Source organism: Equus quagga, unplaced genomic scaffold (genome assembly GCF_021613505.1).
Source record: "Equus quagga isolate Etosha38 unplaced genomic scaffold, UCLA_HA_Equagga_1.0 270_RagTag, whole genome shotgun sequence".
Taxonomy (NCBI): domain Eukaryota; kingdom Metazoa; phylum Chordata; class Mammalia; order Perissodactyla; family Equidae; genus Equus; species Equus quagga.
In genome coordinates this window covers 711,092-725,450 of record NW_025799872.1, presented here as the reverse complement: position 1 = coordinate 725,450, position 14,359 = coordinate 711,092, and the positions used below count along the sequence as shown (strand labels likewise).

The following is a 14,359-nucleotide window of genomic DNA, read 5'->3' as shown; positions in this document are numbered from 1 at the left end:
GCATGTTGCTGATCCTTGGTGTGTCATCTGCAGCGACGCCCTTGCCCTCGGCCCTGCCCCCGAGTCCTGTGGTTCCTCACTTCTCACCCACATGCTGGTGCAGCCTCCCACATCAGCCCCTGACCCCAGGGTCTCTCTGGGTCTCGAGGTGTCCTCTGCCATCAGCTGCCTGACTCCGTGCTTCTGAGCCTGGAGACGTGAGCCCCTTCAAAACAGCACCTTGTTATTCTGGCACATTCTTCACCTGCTTTGGGGGCCTCAGCCTTTCAGAGATTAAATGACACTGTATGCACACACTTACTTGTGTTTATAGTGTCTCAGGTCTTCTGCCCCCGTGGGGACCCTGCCCTTCCTCCTGGTGTAATTAAATCTTTTTCTCTTGGCTTCAGTGGAACAGCAGAGGCCTCATCTCTGAGGGGGACCCTCGGCCGCTCCTGAAGCCCAGGGTCCGGCGTCTGTTGCTCACATACTCCCCTGCACGTTGGGTGCAGTGTGACTCCCGCTGGCTGCGGGCACAGGGCCTGGAGGTCCGGGGGCCCAGCCAGGCAGTGGAGCTGCTGGGGGTCCTGCTCTTGGGTCTGCCCCCGGGCTAGGGGCACACCTCTCCCTCCCCGCCATGGGAAAACGCAGGCTTCACGTTCTCGACGTTCAAAAAAGAACGCCAGGACAAGGCCTTTGGAGGCGCAGTTTTGTTGAGGGAGGAAGAACATGGGGCTGGAGCCCCCAGTGTGTTTTAAAACCAGGTGCCCCTCCCTGAGTCCCCTCCCCCAGCAGATGGCAGACAGATGCTGCAGCAGGTCCTGCTTGTGCTGGACCCCTCTGCCTGCGTCTGGGCTCTGGGCTGGCTGAGCCGTGGCCGCCCCCAGGCTGGCACCTGCTGGGTCCCTGGTCGGTGTGGACACTCGGCCACCCCTTGTCCCTGCTGCCTGAAAGTCACCCAGCCTGGCTGTGGCTGTGGAACAAGCCACCAGGCCTTGAAAGTCAGCCCCACCTGTGGCCACAATGGGGCTTGAGCCTCTGGTGGCCCTCGGCCAGTGGCAGCAGCCACAGAGAGTGCCCTCAGCACCCTTGAGCGGGCATGTGGTGAGATGGGAAGCCTCTGTGGGGGTGGGTCCTCGTCCAACAGGGATGCTCTGCTGGCAGGTGGGTGTGTATCCTCGGGCAGATCTGCCCTGTCCCGCTCCGTCCCCTCTGTGCAGTGACGGGCTGGTTGGGAGGAGCGAGCATCCCCCGAGTCTTTCTTCCCCAGACCTCACTACTCCCAGACGTCATTCCCAAGTGGGGACTTGGGATGGAATGAACCCCAGAATGAGCCTCATGCCCTTCTGCCTTCTCCTCTGCTGGGCTGGTGTGAGGCGAGAGGCCAATTCGGTGTCAGGTGACTGCTCATCTCTTTTCAGGGCATCAAGCCAGCCAGCTTTGAGAAAGTGCACGATCCCGAAATCAAGGAGATCATTGGGGAGTGTATCTGCAAAAACAAGGAGGAGAGGTGAGTCCCATGCCACGTGGGGTCAGGTGCTCTCGCTGACGTTGCTCCAGCTGCTCTGCAGAGCTGGGTTCCCCCAAGAAGAGGTTTAGGAGATGGATAGGCCACTTCAGGCCGCCATGTCCTAGGTGCCAGCGAGCCTGCTGGGCAGTCAGGGCACAGCCGCGGCCTGGCCTCTGCTGCCTGGATGGTTCTGGAGCCCACTCCTTTCTCCTTTGCTGGCTGCTTCTTGCCCACCCAGCCTGGAGCATGGGAGCTCCTGGGGCCTCGCTCTGCCCTCATTCCTTTTTCTGTGCATTTTCCCCGGTGGGCCCATCCATACCCACGGCCTGGAGGACACCCCCGTGCCTGCCTCCCGATGCATCTCATCTTGCCCTCTTCTCAACTCCGGGCTGCATGCACCTGTGTCTGAGTCACCTCAAGTCACAGGTTCAAGGCAGAGCCCTCACGATCCCCCAAACCAGCCCCACCTCAGATTAGGGCCCCTCCTTCCTCAGCTGGTCAGCCAGGGAGCCTGGCCTGCATCCTGAGCCTTCCTCCCTCCCCCCTCTTCGGCCCTCTTCCCCCCAGAGCCCTCTATCCCTCCTCCTTCTCTCCTCCCTCACCTCCTCCTCGCCCCCTCGGGTGCCCTCCTTGCCCCTGCACCCCTAGCACATGCCCCTCATCCCATCCCCGTCCCCAGCATTCACCCCTATCTTTCCCAAGGCTGTCACTTCTTTCACAGCGGCCCTGTCCTGATCCCTAGGTCTTCTCTCTGTCCCCTGCAATTATCCTGTTTTATTCTCTAAGAAAAATACTAAAAAGTTGTGAAATATAACCCACACCAGAAAAGTACAGAAACAACCCTGTAGAGCCAAGGAGTCCTCAGAGCAGACCCTGTGTGTGAGACCACCTCCCAGACAGAGCCCCAGGGCCCATGACCTTCCCCCTGCCAGGGGCAGTGACCTCCACACCCCCCAGGAACTATGACCTCTGTCCCCTCAGGAGCCATGACCTCTGCCCCCGCAACGGCCATGACCCCCTCCCCCCAGGGGCCAAGACCTCCAAGACCCTGGGCATTTGTTGCCCTTGGTGAAGGTCACTCACTGAGCTGTGACCCGCAGGCCATCCAGGGGGGTGGTCTCCATCTGCCCAGGGGGGGTGGGCCACTGGACTTCGCAGCCCAGGGTGACCACACACAGGACCCTGGGAGGACGCCAGGCCCGGGACAGCACCTGGATCCCTTCCTGCTGGAGACGGGAACTGACCTAGTGTTTGGGGATGTGGATTTGGGTGACAAAGTGGTTACCATGGCAACACCCAGCAGCCACACTCCTCAGCATCCTGGGGAGCCCCTGAAAATGTCCCTCTCCCAAGGCCAAGACCCCTCAGGTGCCCGTGTGAGCTCTGGGATGTGGTCAGCCTCGCTGTCCGGTTCAGTCTTCCCTGGAGCAGGTGTCTTGTGGTGACTGAGCCCACAGCTCCTCCGCAGGCCTGTCTGCACGGCACGGAGCCTGGGTGAAAACTCTGAATTCCCTGAATCTCACAGCGGCATGTGTTCTTTTTGTAACGAGGGAGAACGAGTCTTAGAGACTGCACAGTGAAGTGTGATCTCCTCCCTGGGAGCTAGGGAAGTACATGTAAACTGTTGGGTGCCGTTCCCGAGGCCAGAGCCTGCCCACTGGGCGGTACAGTCAGGGAACGTTCTGGAGGGAGCACCCTGTGTGCACGGCCCCTCGGCAGGTGTGCCCGCGCCCTGCTCGTCAGCCGCCCCTCCGCAGGTACGAGATCAAAGACCTGCTCAGCCATGCCTTCTTCGCGGAGGACACCGGCGTCAGGGTGGAGCTGGCCGAGGAGGACCACGGCAGGAAGTCCACCATCGCTCTGCGGCTCTGGGTTGAGGACCCCAAGAAACTGAAGGGCAAGCCCAAGGACAACGGGGCCATTGAGTTCACCTTTGACCTGGAGAGGGAGACGCCGGACGACGTGGCCCAGGAGATGGTAAGGTGCCCCCTTGCGGCCAAAAATGCGGGTGTGTGCCTTGAGAGCATGTGGTTTCCAACGGTTAGAGCGAGGTCAGAAGGGCGCGCGGTCCAGTGGTGAGTGGCAGGCCTGGGGCGCGCACAGGATCCCCAGCCATGTGGGGCGCGGGGCGTGGGGAGAGGTCTCCCGCTGCACAGGCGCAGGACCTGGCGCACAGAGGGACCTGGCCTTGATGTGTCAGGAGAGGCCTGCTTATGACCGGATTCTTGCTGCCTTGGCACTTGCGCGGGCCCTGGAGTTCCATTTTCCATCTGCTGCTGAGGGGCACTGTGGTCCGAGGGCACGGGGTCGCAGGGGTGCGGAGGGAAGATGTGCACGTAAGAAATAAGTGAGACGGTGATTTTCACTAGAAAAACGGAGGGAGAGTGAAGCCAGCGCACGTGGCGGGAGAGCGCGCTCGGTCACAGAAGCGCACGGTCTCTTCCACTTTCTTGGATCAACCTTTCCCTGAACGCAGCACATGTCAGAAACTTAGCAAGTCCCATGGGTTCGGCTACTGGGTTCTCACAGCTGGACTCCTGGGCCCGTGTGGGTTTGGGAGGAGGAAGTGGTCTGCGGCTGGACGGTGGGCTGGAAGAGCTGGGAGGGCAGCAGCCTGTGCAGGCTCGGGTGGGCAGCAGATCCGCGTGACCAGCCTGGGCTGACTCCACTGCTCCCCGAGGCCCTGCTCAGATGAGGAAACTGAGGCTGGCTGTGCCGCGTGAGGTGTGGGAGCCACAGCCGTGAGGGCACTTGGTGGGCTTGGGGGCCCAGGCATGTGGCGGGTGAAGGGTCCGTGGAGCTTGGTGTAGGCGGTGCAACAGGTCAGTGTGGGGCAGGGGCGGGAGGCGTGTGGCCAGCCAGGGCCCTGCCTTCCACTGGACAGCGGCCTGTGTCCCCACTGTGTCTGGCACATGCAGGCCATGTGATGTCCCGCTAAGGGGCCAGAGCCCAGGTCAGGACCACCCCCACCTTCCTGACTGCCGGTCACATCCTTGGTCCCAGAAACAGAGATGCCTCTGCTGTAAGTGAATTTAATGGGGTCAGTCAGCTCCGTGCTTCCGGAGGCCTTTCGATGACCGTGTGGTATGCAGTTGAATCGCCGTGTACTTGCAGGGAGTGGCACTAAGATAATTACCAGCCGCTAGTCCTGTGAATTCAGGACCCCGTTTCCCCTCGTGCTGTGACACTGCGGTCCCTTTTGGCTTTCTGCTGGAATTTAAAGCACAAACAAGTGACAGTGAGGCAGTGCATGCGGCAGCCTGTGAGATGAGGTTCTGGAGTGGGGGTCGCATCCTGGAGCAGCGATGGGCACTGGGGAACCTGGCCACCAGTGTTCCCTGTCCAGGTGTCAGCAGGAGGGTAGGCCGGCCTCGAGGGGCACAGCCCCACGTGGAGATGGGGTGGGTCCTGGGGTGGCCTTGAGTGAGTGTGTGGGTTGGGGCTGCTGGGGCCAGGGGACTCAGGAAGCACAAGCAGTGAGCACGCCCTGGTCACCCCCAGCATCGTGCCTGCTCTGCGCTGGGCTGTTGGGCACCTTCCTGCATGAGGTGGGGGGTTCGGGTGGGAGCTGAGCGTGGGTCAGGTGCTGCAGCGACGGGAGAGGACAACAGGACGTCAGCACACACGGATTCCCCGTGGCGGCGTGTCCTGGAGGTGCACAGGACCCAGACGCACGGTGCTATCTGTGCTGCGGTGGCCGGGTGCTCCTTCTGCCCAGTTCGTCCCAGACGCTCTTTGGTTGTAAGAAGGTGGTGCCCCAATGTGCTAGGCCCCTTCCCGGGATGCTTACCCTCCACAGAGGACTCACCTTCCTCTGCCTCAACACTGAGGACAGGAGTACCAGCCTCCTCCTGCAGCCCCACCCTGTCCCGCCCTGGAGCATGCGCGCTGCGGCCTCTGCACCAAGTTCATGTGCCCGGCTGGACCCCGGGGCGTGGTGTCTCCGCCAGTTCACAGCCTGGGTGCAGCACTCCCCCTCCCCCCATCTCCTTTAAAAGCACTTTCCCGTGTTTGGACATCCTCCGTGAAGTGTGGCATCCACACAGAAGGCGAGTCGCTGTGTTCCATTAAAGAATAATAATAAAACAACACGTACTACTGGTCTCTGTAAGAAACAGCAGGCCTAGTGCCTTGGGAGCTGCCTGTCATGATGAGCTGACAGCAGCCTCGGCCCCTTGGCCGGTCTCAGTCCTGCGTGAGCCCCGGTGAGCTGGACTCTGCTCCTGGCTCCTAGCTGGACCTTGCAGGTCAGCGTGGGGGCCCGGCTCTTGGTCAGGTTCCACCCTCCCCGCCCATGTGTCGACAGAGAGCCAACATTGGGGTCCAGGGCCTCCTGGTGGGTCCCAGGGCTGGGCGGAGGAGGTCCTAGTGGGCGGAGATTCAGGGCCCACTCCCCTGGCTGCTCTGTGGGGCGGTCACTTACCCATGGCTGTAGCTCAACACACCTACTTCTTCAAAACTTAGAGTAGTGTAAGGAGGAGACAGCCAGTGCTGGGCGTCGTGAACAGGCAGCAGCTTGCCGAAGAGATGCAGTGGCACGTAGGGTGTCACCCCACCTCCAGTGCTAGGGGCCTGCAGCAGGTTGGGGTGGCCTTGTTCTTAACCCCCGAGATCAGCGTGTGTCGGGTGTTGAAGAAGTTCTGGAGCCAGACAAGGCCGCCCTCAGGGTGGGAGGGAGCCCATGCCACAGCTCTCTCCTCTCCCTCTGGAATCACCTCCCGGCAGGTCCTGCAGGCGGGGACGTGGGGCGGGTGCGCGTCGACATGGGTCAGAGTGAAGACACCCGGGATCTGAGAGGAGGACGGGTTCTCCAGAGACCTGGGCTGGCTCTGGTCTAGAGTGACCCGTCAGTAGGACCCCCAGGGACAGGAGCTTGAGGCCCAGCCCAGGGGTTCTTGCGTCCGCCGTGCAGCCCTTCCTCCCGCCTTCACGGCCTCCGGATAATGGGACGTTGCAGTGCAGCACAGAACGTGGCTGAATTCTCCCCGTTCGGGAAAAAATAGAAGCAGCACCTTGGAGAGGCTCGCTGGGGGTGACTGTGAACACGGAGGTGGGAGGGAAAGTGGGTCACGGGCAGGTAGCCGCAGTGGCGGCTTGTCTGTGGGTCGCCTTCTTTCCAGCGGCCTCTGCTGGGTCCGCCAGGTCAGCCGTGTGGGCCCTGCTGGTGGGCGGGCGGGTGGGGGCTTTGGCCCAGCCTCGGCCCTCGCATGTGTCCCGGCTGCATGGACCTGCTCACTCCCACCGTCCTGGCGAGGAGACCTCGGCACCGTCTGCGGAGTCTCAGCAGCAAATCTGTCACGGGGTTGACTTCTGGAAGTTTCTTGAAGTCATCACAGACTTAGAGAAGCATTGCAAATGCACAACAAAGAACTGTTTGAAGTGACTGATGTCTGGCCTGATGCCCGGCACCCCCAAAATACTGTGTACCTGGACCTTCCTGTGCAGCTGCCTTGGCCCTCAGACCTGGGAGAGCAGCCGGTCCTGCTCAGGGCCCCGTTGTCCAGCGTCAAGGTTGCGCCTTTCGTCAGTGGTCTGCGTGAAGGGCTGGCTGGCCGTCCCGGCTCAGCACCCTCTGTGTCCATCAGCATGTCCGCAGGAACGCTTGCTACCGTGGCCACCCCCTGGGAACGCACCCTCGGTCACGTGGTTGAACGGGTCTACCTGGGGATCCACACGAAGCTGTAGTTAATAACTGTTTCATAGGGAGGTACCTGGCAACTGTGTAAATATTGCATTTTCACCAAACTTTCCATTTATGTATGTCTTTGTGACCCATGGTTTCCCTTTTGTTTAGTAGATAACGTGCTCCATCACCTTCGCTTCTCAATAGTCCATCCCAAATGCAGCTCTGTGCACACTCGGGTCACACGGTCTCCAGGTCGGGATTCTGAGAGTGACTGAGCAGGCGCTTCTGGCTCAGGGCCCCTCGTGAGGGCAGCCGGGTGTCCGCTGGGGCTGACTGGGGCGAGGGTTGGTGTCCGTGCTTGCTCACCAGGTCGAGTTCTCAGCCAAGTGGGATGTTCCATAGGGCTGCTTGCGACGCAGCTTCACGTGAGCAAGTGATCCACAGAGAGACCGAGAGAGAGAGAGAGCAGGAGAGACAGAGACCGAGAGAGAGACAGAGACCGAGAGATGGAGAGAGAGAGACACTGAGAGACAGAGACAGAGACTAAGAGACGGAGACAGAGTGAGAGGAGAGAAGGTGAGACTGCAGGTGTGTGCTGCTGTGTAACCCTAGGGTGGCAGTGATGCTCGTCACTTCTGCCACCACAGAGCACTTGTGTCCCCCTCTGGGTATTTGCGGACACGTCCTTCAAACTCTCCTGGTACTGCTGTGTATTTTGATGCTCAGAATGTCCCAGATTCGGCCAGTGGGAGGCCGTGGTGCTGGCTCCCGTGTTGTCCTGCACGTCGTCAGGTTGTCATTCTCCAAGCGTCCTCTCAGCACAGTGAGATGTCCAGGCCGCTCCTCTCCCTGGGGGTCTGGACCTGCTGTCCATGGGGAACCCCACCCTCTCACAGTGGTCTGGCTCCTATATGCTGTGGGTCATGGCTGCCCCGGGCCCACAACCATGCTCTCTTCCTTGTACACATACTGTGCTGTGTACACACATACCCGTGTCTACCTCTGTGTGTGTTTACGTCTGTTGTACATTGGAAATGGTGAGTTCACACGGTTCCCATCCCGAGCCACAAGGTCTGTCTCTGGTTTTCTCCCTTCCCTCGTGGGGAATCCTGTGGTGATGGCTGGGAGCCTGGCTTCCGCTCTTTCGTGGTTTTGCCACAAATATCCTCAGAGAGAGCCATGTGTTTCCTGGAGATCAGTGGCTCCTTTACAGACACTCTTAAACACTCTGTTGGGTAAATTGAGTTCAGGGTTTTGCCAGGCACCGTGCACACCCTCCTGGTCTCAAGTTACAAAGTGCGCCTCCTGCCCCAGCCTCCACGACTTCTCAGAGAATGGCAAGACGGGCCGGCTGCAGCTCCTTGTCCCTGTGCCCGAGCACACAGATGCACCCAGGACCCCTTCCTGCCCTCGGCCAGCACAGGCAAGGGCTCCAGGAAGCCCCGGGCCCTGCGGGGGGGCAGGTTGGGGTGCCTCTGCCTCAGTCATCCACCTGCAGTTTCTGGCACCTGCTCTCCCAGGAGTGGGCCCAGGGCGGGTTCAGATGGTCGCTCTTCTTGCGGACTTATGCTCGATGGTGGGAGGACATTTACTTACAGGGTGATGAGAGCGTCCTGAGAGGAACGAACCGGGGGTGAGGGACTGAGGAGAGGACTTTGAGTGGAGACCCCATGAGGGGGAGGCGGCTGTGCAGATGGCAGGGCCAGCCCAGCAGTGGGACGAGACCGGCAGGCCTGGTCTCGGTAATGACATGGTGACTCCCTTTGCAGATCGAGTCGGGATTCTTCCACGAGAGTGACCTGAAGATCGTGGCCAAGTCCATCCGTGACCGTGTGGCATTGATCCAGTGGCGGCGGGAGAGGATCTGGCCCGCGCTGCAGCCCAGGGAGCAGCGGGACCCAGGCAGCCCCGACAGGGCCAGGGGCCCACCCGCACCCCTGCAGGTCCAGGTGACCTACCACACGCAGGCTGGGCCGCCGGAGCCCGAGGAGCCCGAGGCCGACCAGCACCTCCTCCCCCCGGCGCTGCCGGCCAGCGCCACCTCCTTGGCCTGTGAGTGTTGCCCCTCCGCGTCCCCGAGCCCCCACGGGTTTGGACAGTTGGCGTAGGCGAGCGTTTTCCCAGGGGGATCGGGAGCATACCCGGTGCTGCACAGAGAACTGTGACCAGAGAGCTTTAAGGCTGGCTCAAGTCCAGCTTCTGGGGACGGGGGACAACTGTTTATGCAGATGCAGGACCTCGCGTGCCCCGCGCCAGCGAGGGCAGGGTGGCTCAGTCTGGTTACTTGTCCCATCTGAGGATGTCAGTCCCGGCCACACAGGGCTCCTGAGGGCTGTACCCCACCCCAGCGGGGCGTCTGGTCCGGGATGCCACTGCCCAGGGGCTGCCAGTGGTGGTGCCTTGGTCTCGGTTCTGGCCTTTGCCACTGTGAGTATCCATTCTCAAGGTTATCTGCCTTCCGGTGCTGGACCTTCGAGGCCTTTAGTAAGATTGAGGGAATGCTGCCGATGGGTTGGCGGGAATCGTTTTTATCCAGCTTCCTCAGACCACTGGGAGAGAGTCCAGTGTCTTCTGCACGTCTGGGCCAACAAGTGTCCTCCTCTGCCCTCAGCGTCCCCAAAATTTGACTGTGCTCTGAGGATGGGGGACGTGGCCTTTCTGTCTGTTCTGTGGACAAGCATGGAGTGAAATGGCAGGGCCGAGCCCCTGCCCAGGCCACCATTTCAGTTTATTCCTGCGGAAAGACCGAAATAGTCTGTTTAATGTATTTAATAGGCACATCCTTCATTTGTCATTAAAATAGCCACATGTTCTTCAGTCGGCTGCTTCAGTTCAAACTGCGGCTGGCCGTCACTTTGAGATATTGGTCGGCTGCTTCCTTCCCTCCACCTGACCAGGTTTGCTCTGGAGAATAAAATGGCAACATCAGCGCTCCATTTTCTGATAAACCAAAAAATTAATTGAAGAGGGTAAAGGTTTTGTAGGAAAACCTCCCTGTGTCTGACACCCTACTGCACACTTGAGAAGCTTAGTTATTGGTTGCACAATTTCCAGGACGGGAATTGAGATGTTTCCTCTTGTCGCCCGTTGAAGAGACAGTCTGGAGCCTAGTGTATGCCCCACTGTGGTCAGCTGTCAAGGTGCAGGTTCCACCTGCTGTGCAGACATGAATCGACGGGGGGTTCAGTCAGGGTGGGCGTTCTGCCTGCAAACAGACCCCGTCCTGTCTGACTGAGAACAGGTCTGTGTGCCTCACACAGGGGCCACACTTCTCAAATCGGGTTTTATCTGTTTATTGTAATTTATTTAAAGTAGATAATATAGTCGGATCACATAAAATTCAAGAATTCCCAGAGGGTATACAGTGAAAGACAGCTAACTTTCCTCCCTGGAGGCCACTGATATTGCCCGTCTCTTACTGTACCTTCCAGAGAGAATCTACACATGCAGTCTGCCACGCACGTACTCACATGCATAGCACACACGTATATCCATACACACCCACACACACGCACATATGCAGACACATGCAGGCTCACAGTGCACACCACCCGCATGCATGTGCGCACATGCACACATCCACATGCGTGCACACCCACACATGCACACATCCACATGCATGCATACACACACATGCACACACGTGCACACAGGCACACCCACAAACATGCATTCACACACGCGCACACCCCCCATGTCTCCCTCTATCCCAGGACCCACAGCTCCTGCACACGCTCTTCTGTGCCTTGCTCTGGTCACAACAGAAAGCCTGTGTGCATCGTCCCTCTGGCTGCAGTGCCCTTGGATGGCTGGATCGCCCTGTGCTTCGTAGAGGTGAACTGATGGGGATGCCAGGCAGCACACGCGCCACTGGAGAAGGGGCCTGGTCTTAAGTGACAAGACAGGCAAACACACACACTGTCTTTGTCTGAAGGAACAGCAGACGTTGTATTTTGTGATTCTGCGCCACGTACTCTGTTAACTGCTCACCACAGTCCAGATGAAGCTCAGAGAGAGGGCTGGGCCAGCCCCCGTGACTGTGAGGATGGGTTAAAATTAGATGTTTCAAGTTTAATTTGAAATATCCCAATAACAAACACATTCCCTTTAAAAATAGGAGATACTACCTGTATGGTTAGAGTCACTTTATGTCAAATTTGTCCGGTCTGTGGACATTCTCTGTTGTGTGCACTCTCTCTGTCTGTCTCTCCCTCTGTCTCTCTGTGTCTCTCTCCCTCTCTGTGTGTCTCCCTCTCTCTCTGTCTCTCCCTCTCTGTGTCTCTCTGTTTGTGTCTGTGTCTCTGTCTGTCTCCCTCTCTTTGTCTGTCTCTCCCTCTCTGTCTGTCTCTCTGTCTCTCCGTCTCTCTGTCTTTCTCTCTAAGTGGAGACACAACCAGCCATCTCGTTACACTCAGAGCCCCGTGTCTACTGGGTTTTGCACACTCACACCTCAGTGTTCTTATGTCTTCCCAAGTTAAAGTAAGTTCAGGTCAGCCCCAGGGAAACATTATTTTGATGCAAAGCAGACAAGATTCCCTTTTACTTTATTTGTTTAAACCATGAGCGGACGCGATGCTGACACTGGAAATGCTTGGTGTTCACAGGTAGCAGACATGATATCCGTGTAGCTCGTGGGCTCTGGCAGCAGTGACCAAAAGTGCCACTTCAGGCGGGTCTTTGTTCTTCCCCTCACGGCACAGCCCCACGGCCGCCTGTCTTCCCTGTCTTGGCAGATGTACCTGTGGGCTGTGTGGTCCTTCTGTGCCCCGTGTGCGGGTGGCTTGTCCACCGAGGCTGGGTTTGACCTGTGTGCTGGGCTGAGCATGGGTGAGGCCAGCTCTGGGAGTCTCCTTGGACTGTGGCGCCTCCAGTCCCCCCTCACGGTCTCTGTGGAGCCAACCAAGTTAGACACAGGACTGTGATGTGGCTTTGGACCCAGATCTTCCCACTTCGGGCTCTTTGAGGTGGTGAGCAAGGCGGTCAGGGTCCTGAGACCCCCTGCCTGCCCTACCAGACACAGGAGGTCCTTATTTTATCCCCACCACTGAGCCCAACTCTGTAGCTTTTTCTGCCCCGACACGCCCTCGGCCTCCTCTGACCCCTCGTGCCCTGGGAGACTGAGCAGGTCCGCCTTCAAGGCCAGGTCAGGGGTGTGGTGGGGCCCTGTCCGTGACTGGGAGGCAGCCGCCGTCCTGCACATAGAGGTTGTGCAAGGTGGCCCCTGGGGTCCGTGTCCCCATGGCAGGTGGCTCCCAACGCCATGCCACCTCGGGGCATGCAGGGACAGTCCCCGCTACGCGCTGCTGCGGGGCTGTTCGTCGAAGTTGACATGTATCTGTGACTCATGTGGTCTTTGTCTTGCAGGAGAAGCGTGCGGCCGAGCCGAGCGTGGCTGAGCCCGCCGTGCTCCTGAGACTGGAGCACCTAGCTGCTCTGACTGTGCCTTTATCCTCCGCAGCCGACAGCACCTTTGACAGCGGCCAGGGCTCCACCGTGTACTCGGACTCGCAGAGCAGCCAGCGCAGCGGGGTGCTGGGCTCGCTGGCCGACGCGGCACCCCCAGCCCCGTGCGTGTGCAGCCCCCCAGTGAGCGCGAGCACCGGCGATGGTCCCGGCCTGCCCTCCAGCCTGCCTGCGCCGGGGCCCTACCAGCAGCCCGCTGTGGTGAGTTGCCCACCCCTCGTGCCAGAGCCAGCCCCCAGGCCGCCCTCCCTGCCACGACCCCCCTGAGAGACCTGCCCGGCTGGTGACACCAGTGACGAGTGATGGGGCCGCGCTGGGCCTGAGACGGCAACGCAGACGGTGGCAGAGGTCACAGAAAAGCGTCCTTGATAGCGAGGAGCTTCGGCTCCGTCCAGGCCCCGCGTTCCAGGGGTGTTAGACGTGTCCCCCCTGCTCTGCGGCTGTCGGAAGTTGGGGTGCAGGTGGCCACATCCTGGGAACGTCTTCAGGGGCTTGTGAGAAGCAGGTGGGAAGGGCCCCAAGCTTCTGCCATGGAATCGTGTCTGAGACATGGAAAGACATAGGTGAAATGGAAATTGCTAGAAGAGGGGGTGCATTTGGCATTTATTTTTCGATTTTGATTTTTTTTAATGCAAAAGAAAGCAAAATGATTGCTTGCCTCGTGATCCCAAGCGGTCAGTGCAGAGAAGTTGCCCTTGAGGCAGGTGGTGGAGGGGGCTCCAGAGGGAGGTTTAGACCCTGAGGCCAGAAGCGGGTCAGGGCCCCCCCTTCCCCCAGGGAGCCTCTCCATCCCGACTCTCGCTCACGCCCTCTGGCCGCGCTGTGCCCCGGCCCCTCCTGTCCTCAGCTCCTTGCTTCTGCCGTTTCCCTGTGTTCTCAAAATGAGGTCGAGTGTGATTTTACTCAGCAGGAAGAGCTCAGTTGGGAAATTGCCCCGTGCTGCTCAGAGCAGTCACCCATGCCGGGGCTGAGCCAGACCATCCCACTGGCCCTCAGCTCCCCAGGTCAGGGTCATGGTTTCCCTGGCCATGTGTTATGCTCTCCACCGGGGCCCCAGCACGTGCCTCTCCCACCTCTGGCTTGCAGGCTGGGACCCTGAGCACAGGGAGGTCACCCGCCCGGCCAGGGGCGCCCTATGGACTTGGCTGGAGCACTGGCCTCATCTCCTTCCAGTTATGTGGAAACACCTTGGGCAGCAGGGGTGTCTGGGGGCGTCCCCAGGGTGCGCTGAGGCTCTGGGGCGGTTGCCGCGGTAGTGTGCCCCTGGGACCCAGGGAGGGAAGAGAACAGAGGGGAGCCTCTCCTCTGAGGCCTCAGCTGCACGCTCCTGATTCCTACTGGGCTGTGGGTGGTGGCGGCTCGAGGAACAGGTGCATGGATGGCTTGTTCCGCGCCATGGCTTCGGATAAATGCAGAAGCGGTTCCATCCACCAGTGCAGCTGGTCACAGGAGCGGTCTCGGTTGTGGAAATTACTCTCACCCGTTTCATCCACCAAACCTCACGTGAGAGACTTTCTGCTGTCGATGTGGAGAGCCAGGCCGTCGGCTCAGCCATTGCTGCGTCCGACCCGTTCCTCCATCTCAATACCTGCTTCTGCGTCCCCAGTATTTTGAAGTAAATCCCCGACAGGAAGACATTTTGCCCATGAATAAATATTTCGCTGTGTATCTCTGCAGGATCAGGACCCTTGAAAACAAAATTTAATACCATTATTGGACCGAAAAATGTACAAATTAACAGCAGTTCTTAATAGCATCCAACGGCCAGTGCTCAGAGTTCC

General features: G+C 59.4%; 1 protein-coding gene across 3 annotated transcripts in view; it reads left to right on the top strand.

Moving 5' to 3' along the window:
* The window catches only part of LOC124233904 (serine/threonine-protein kinase WNK2-like), a 115,575-nt gene that overhangs the window by 36,815 nt on the left and 64,401 nt on the right, over positions 1–14,359 (top strand). For all 3 annotated transcript variants that reach the window (XM_046651192.1, XM_046651191.1, XM_046651190.1), the window contains exons 6-9: positions 1,401–1,489; positions 3,247–3,466; positions 8,885–9,167; positions 12,574–12,779. In XM_046651192.1, the coding sequence (XP_046507148.1) occupies positions 1,401–1,489; positions 3,247–3,466; positions 8,885–9,167; positions 12,574–12,779 (798 nt within the window). The remainder of the gene's footprint in view (positions 1–1,400; positions 1,490–3,246; positions 3,467–8,884; positions 9,168–12,573; positions 12,780–14,359) is intronic.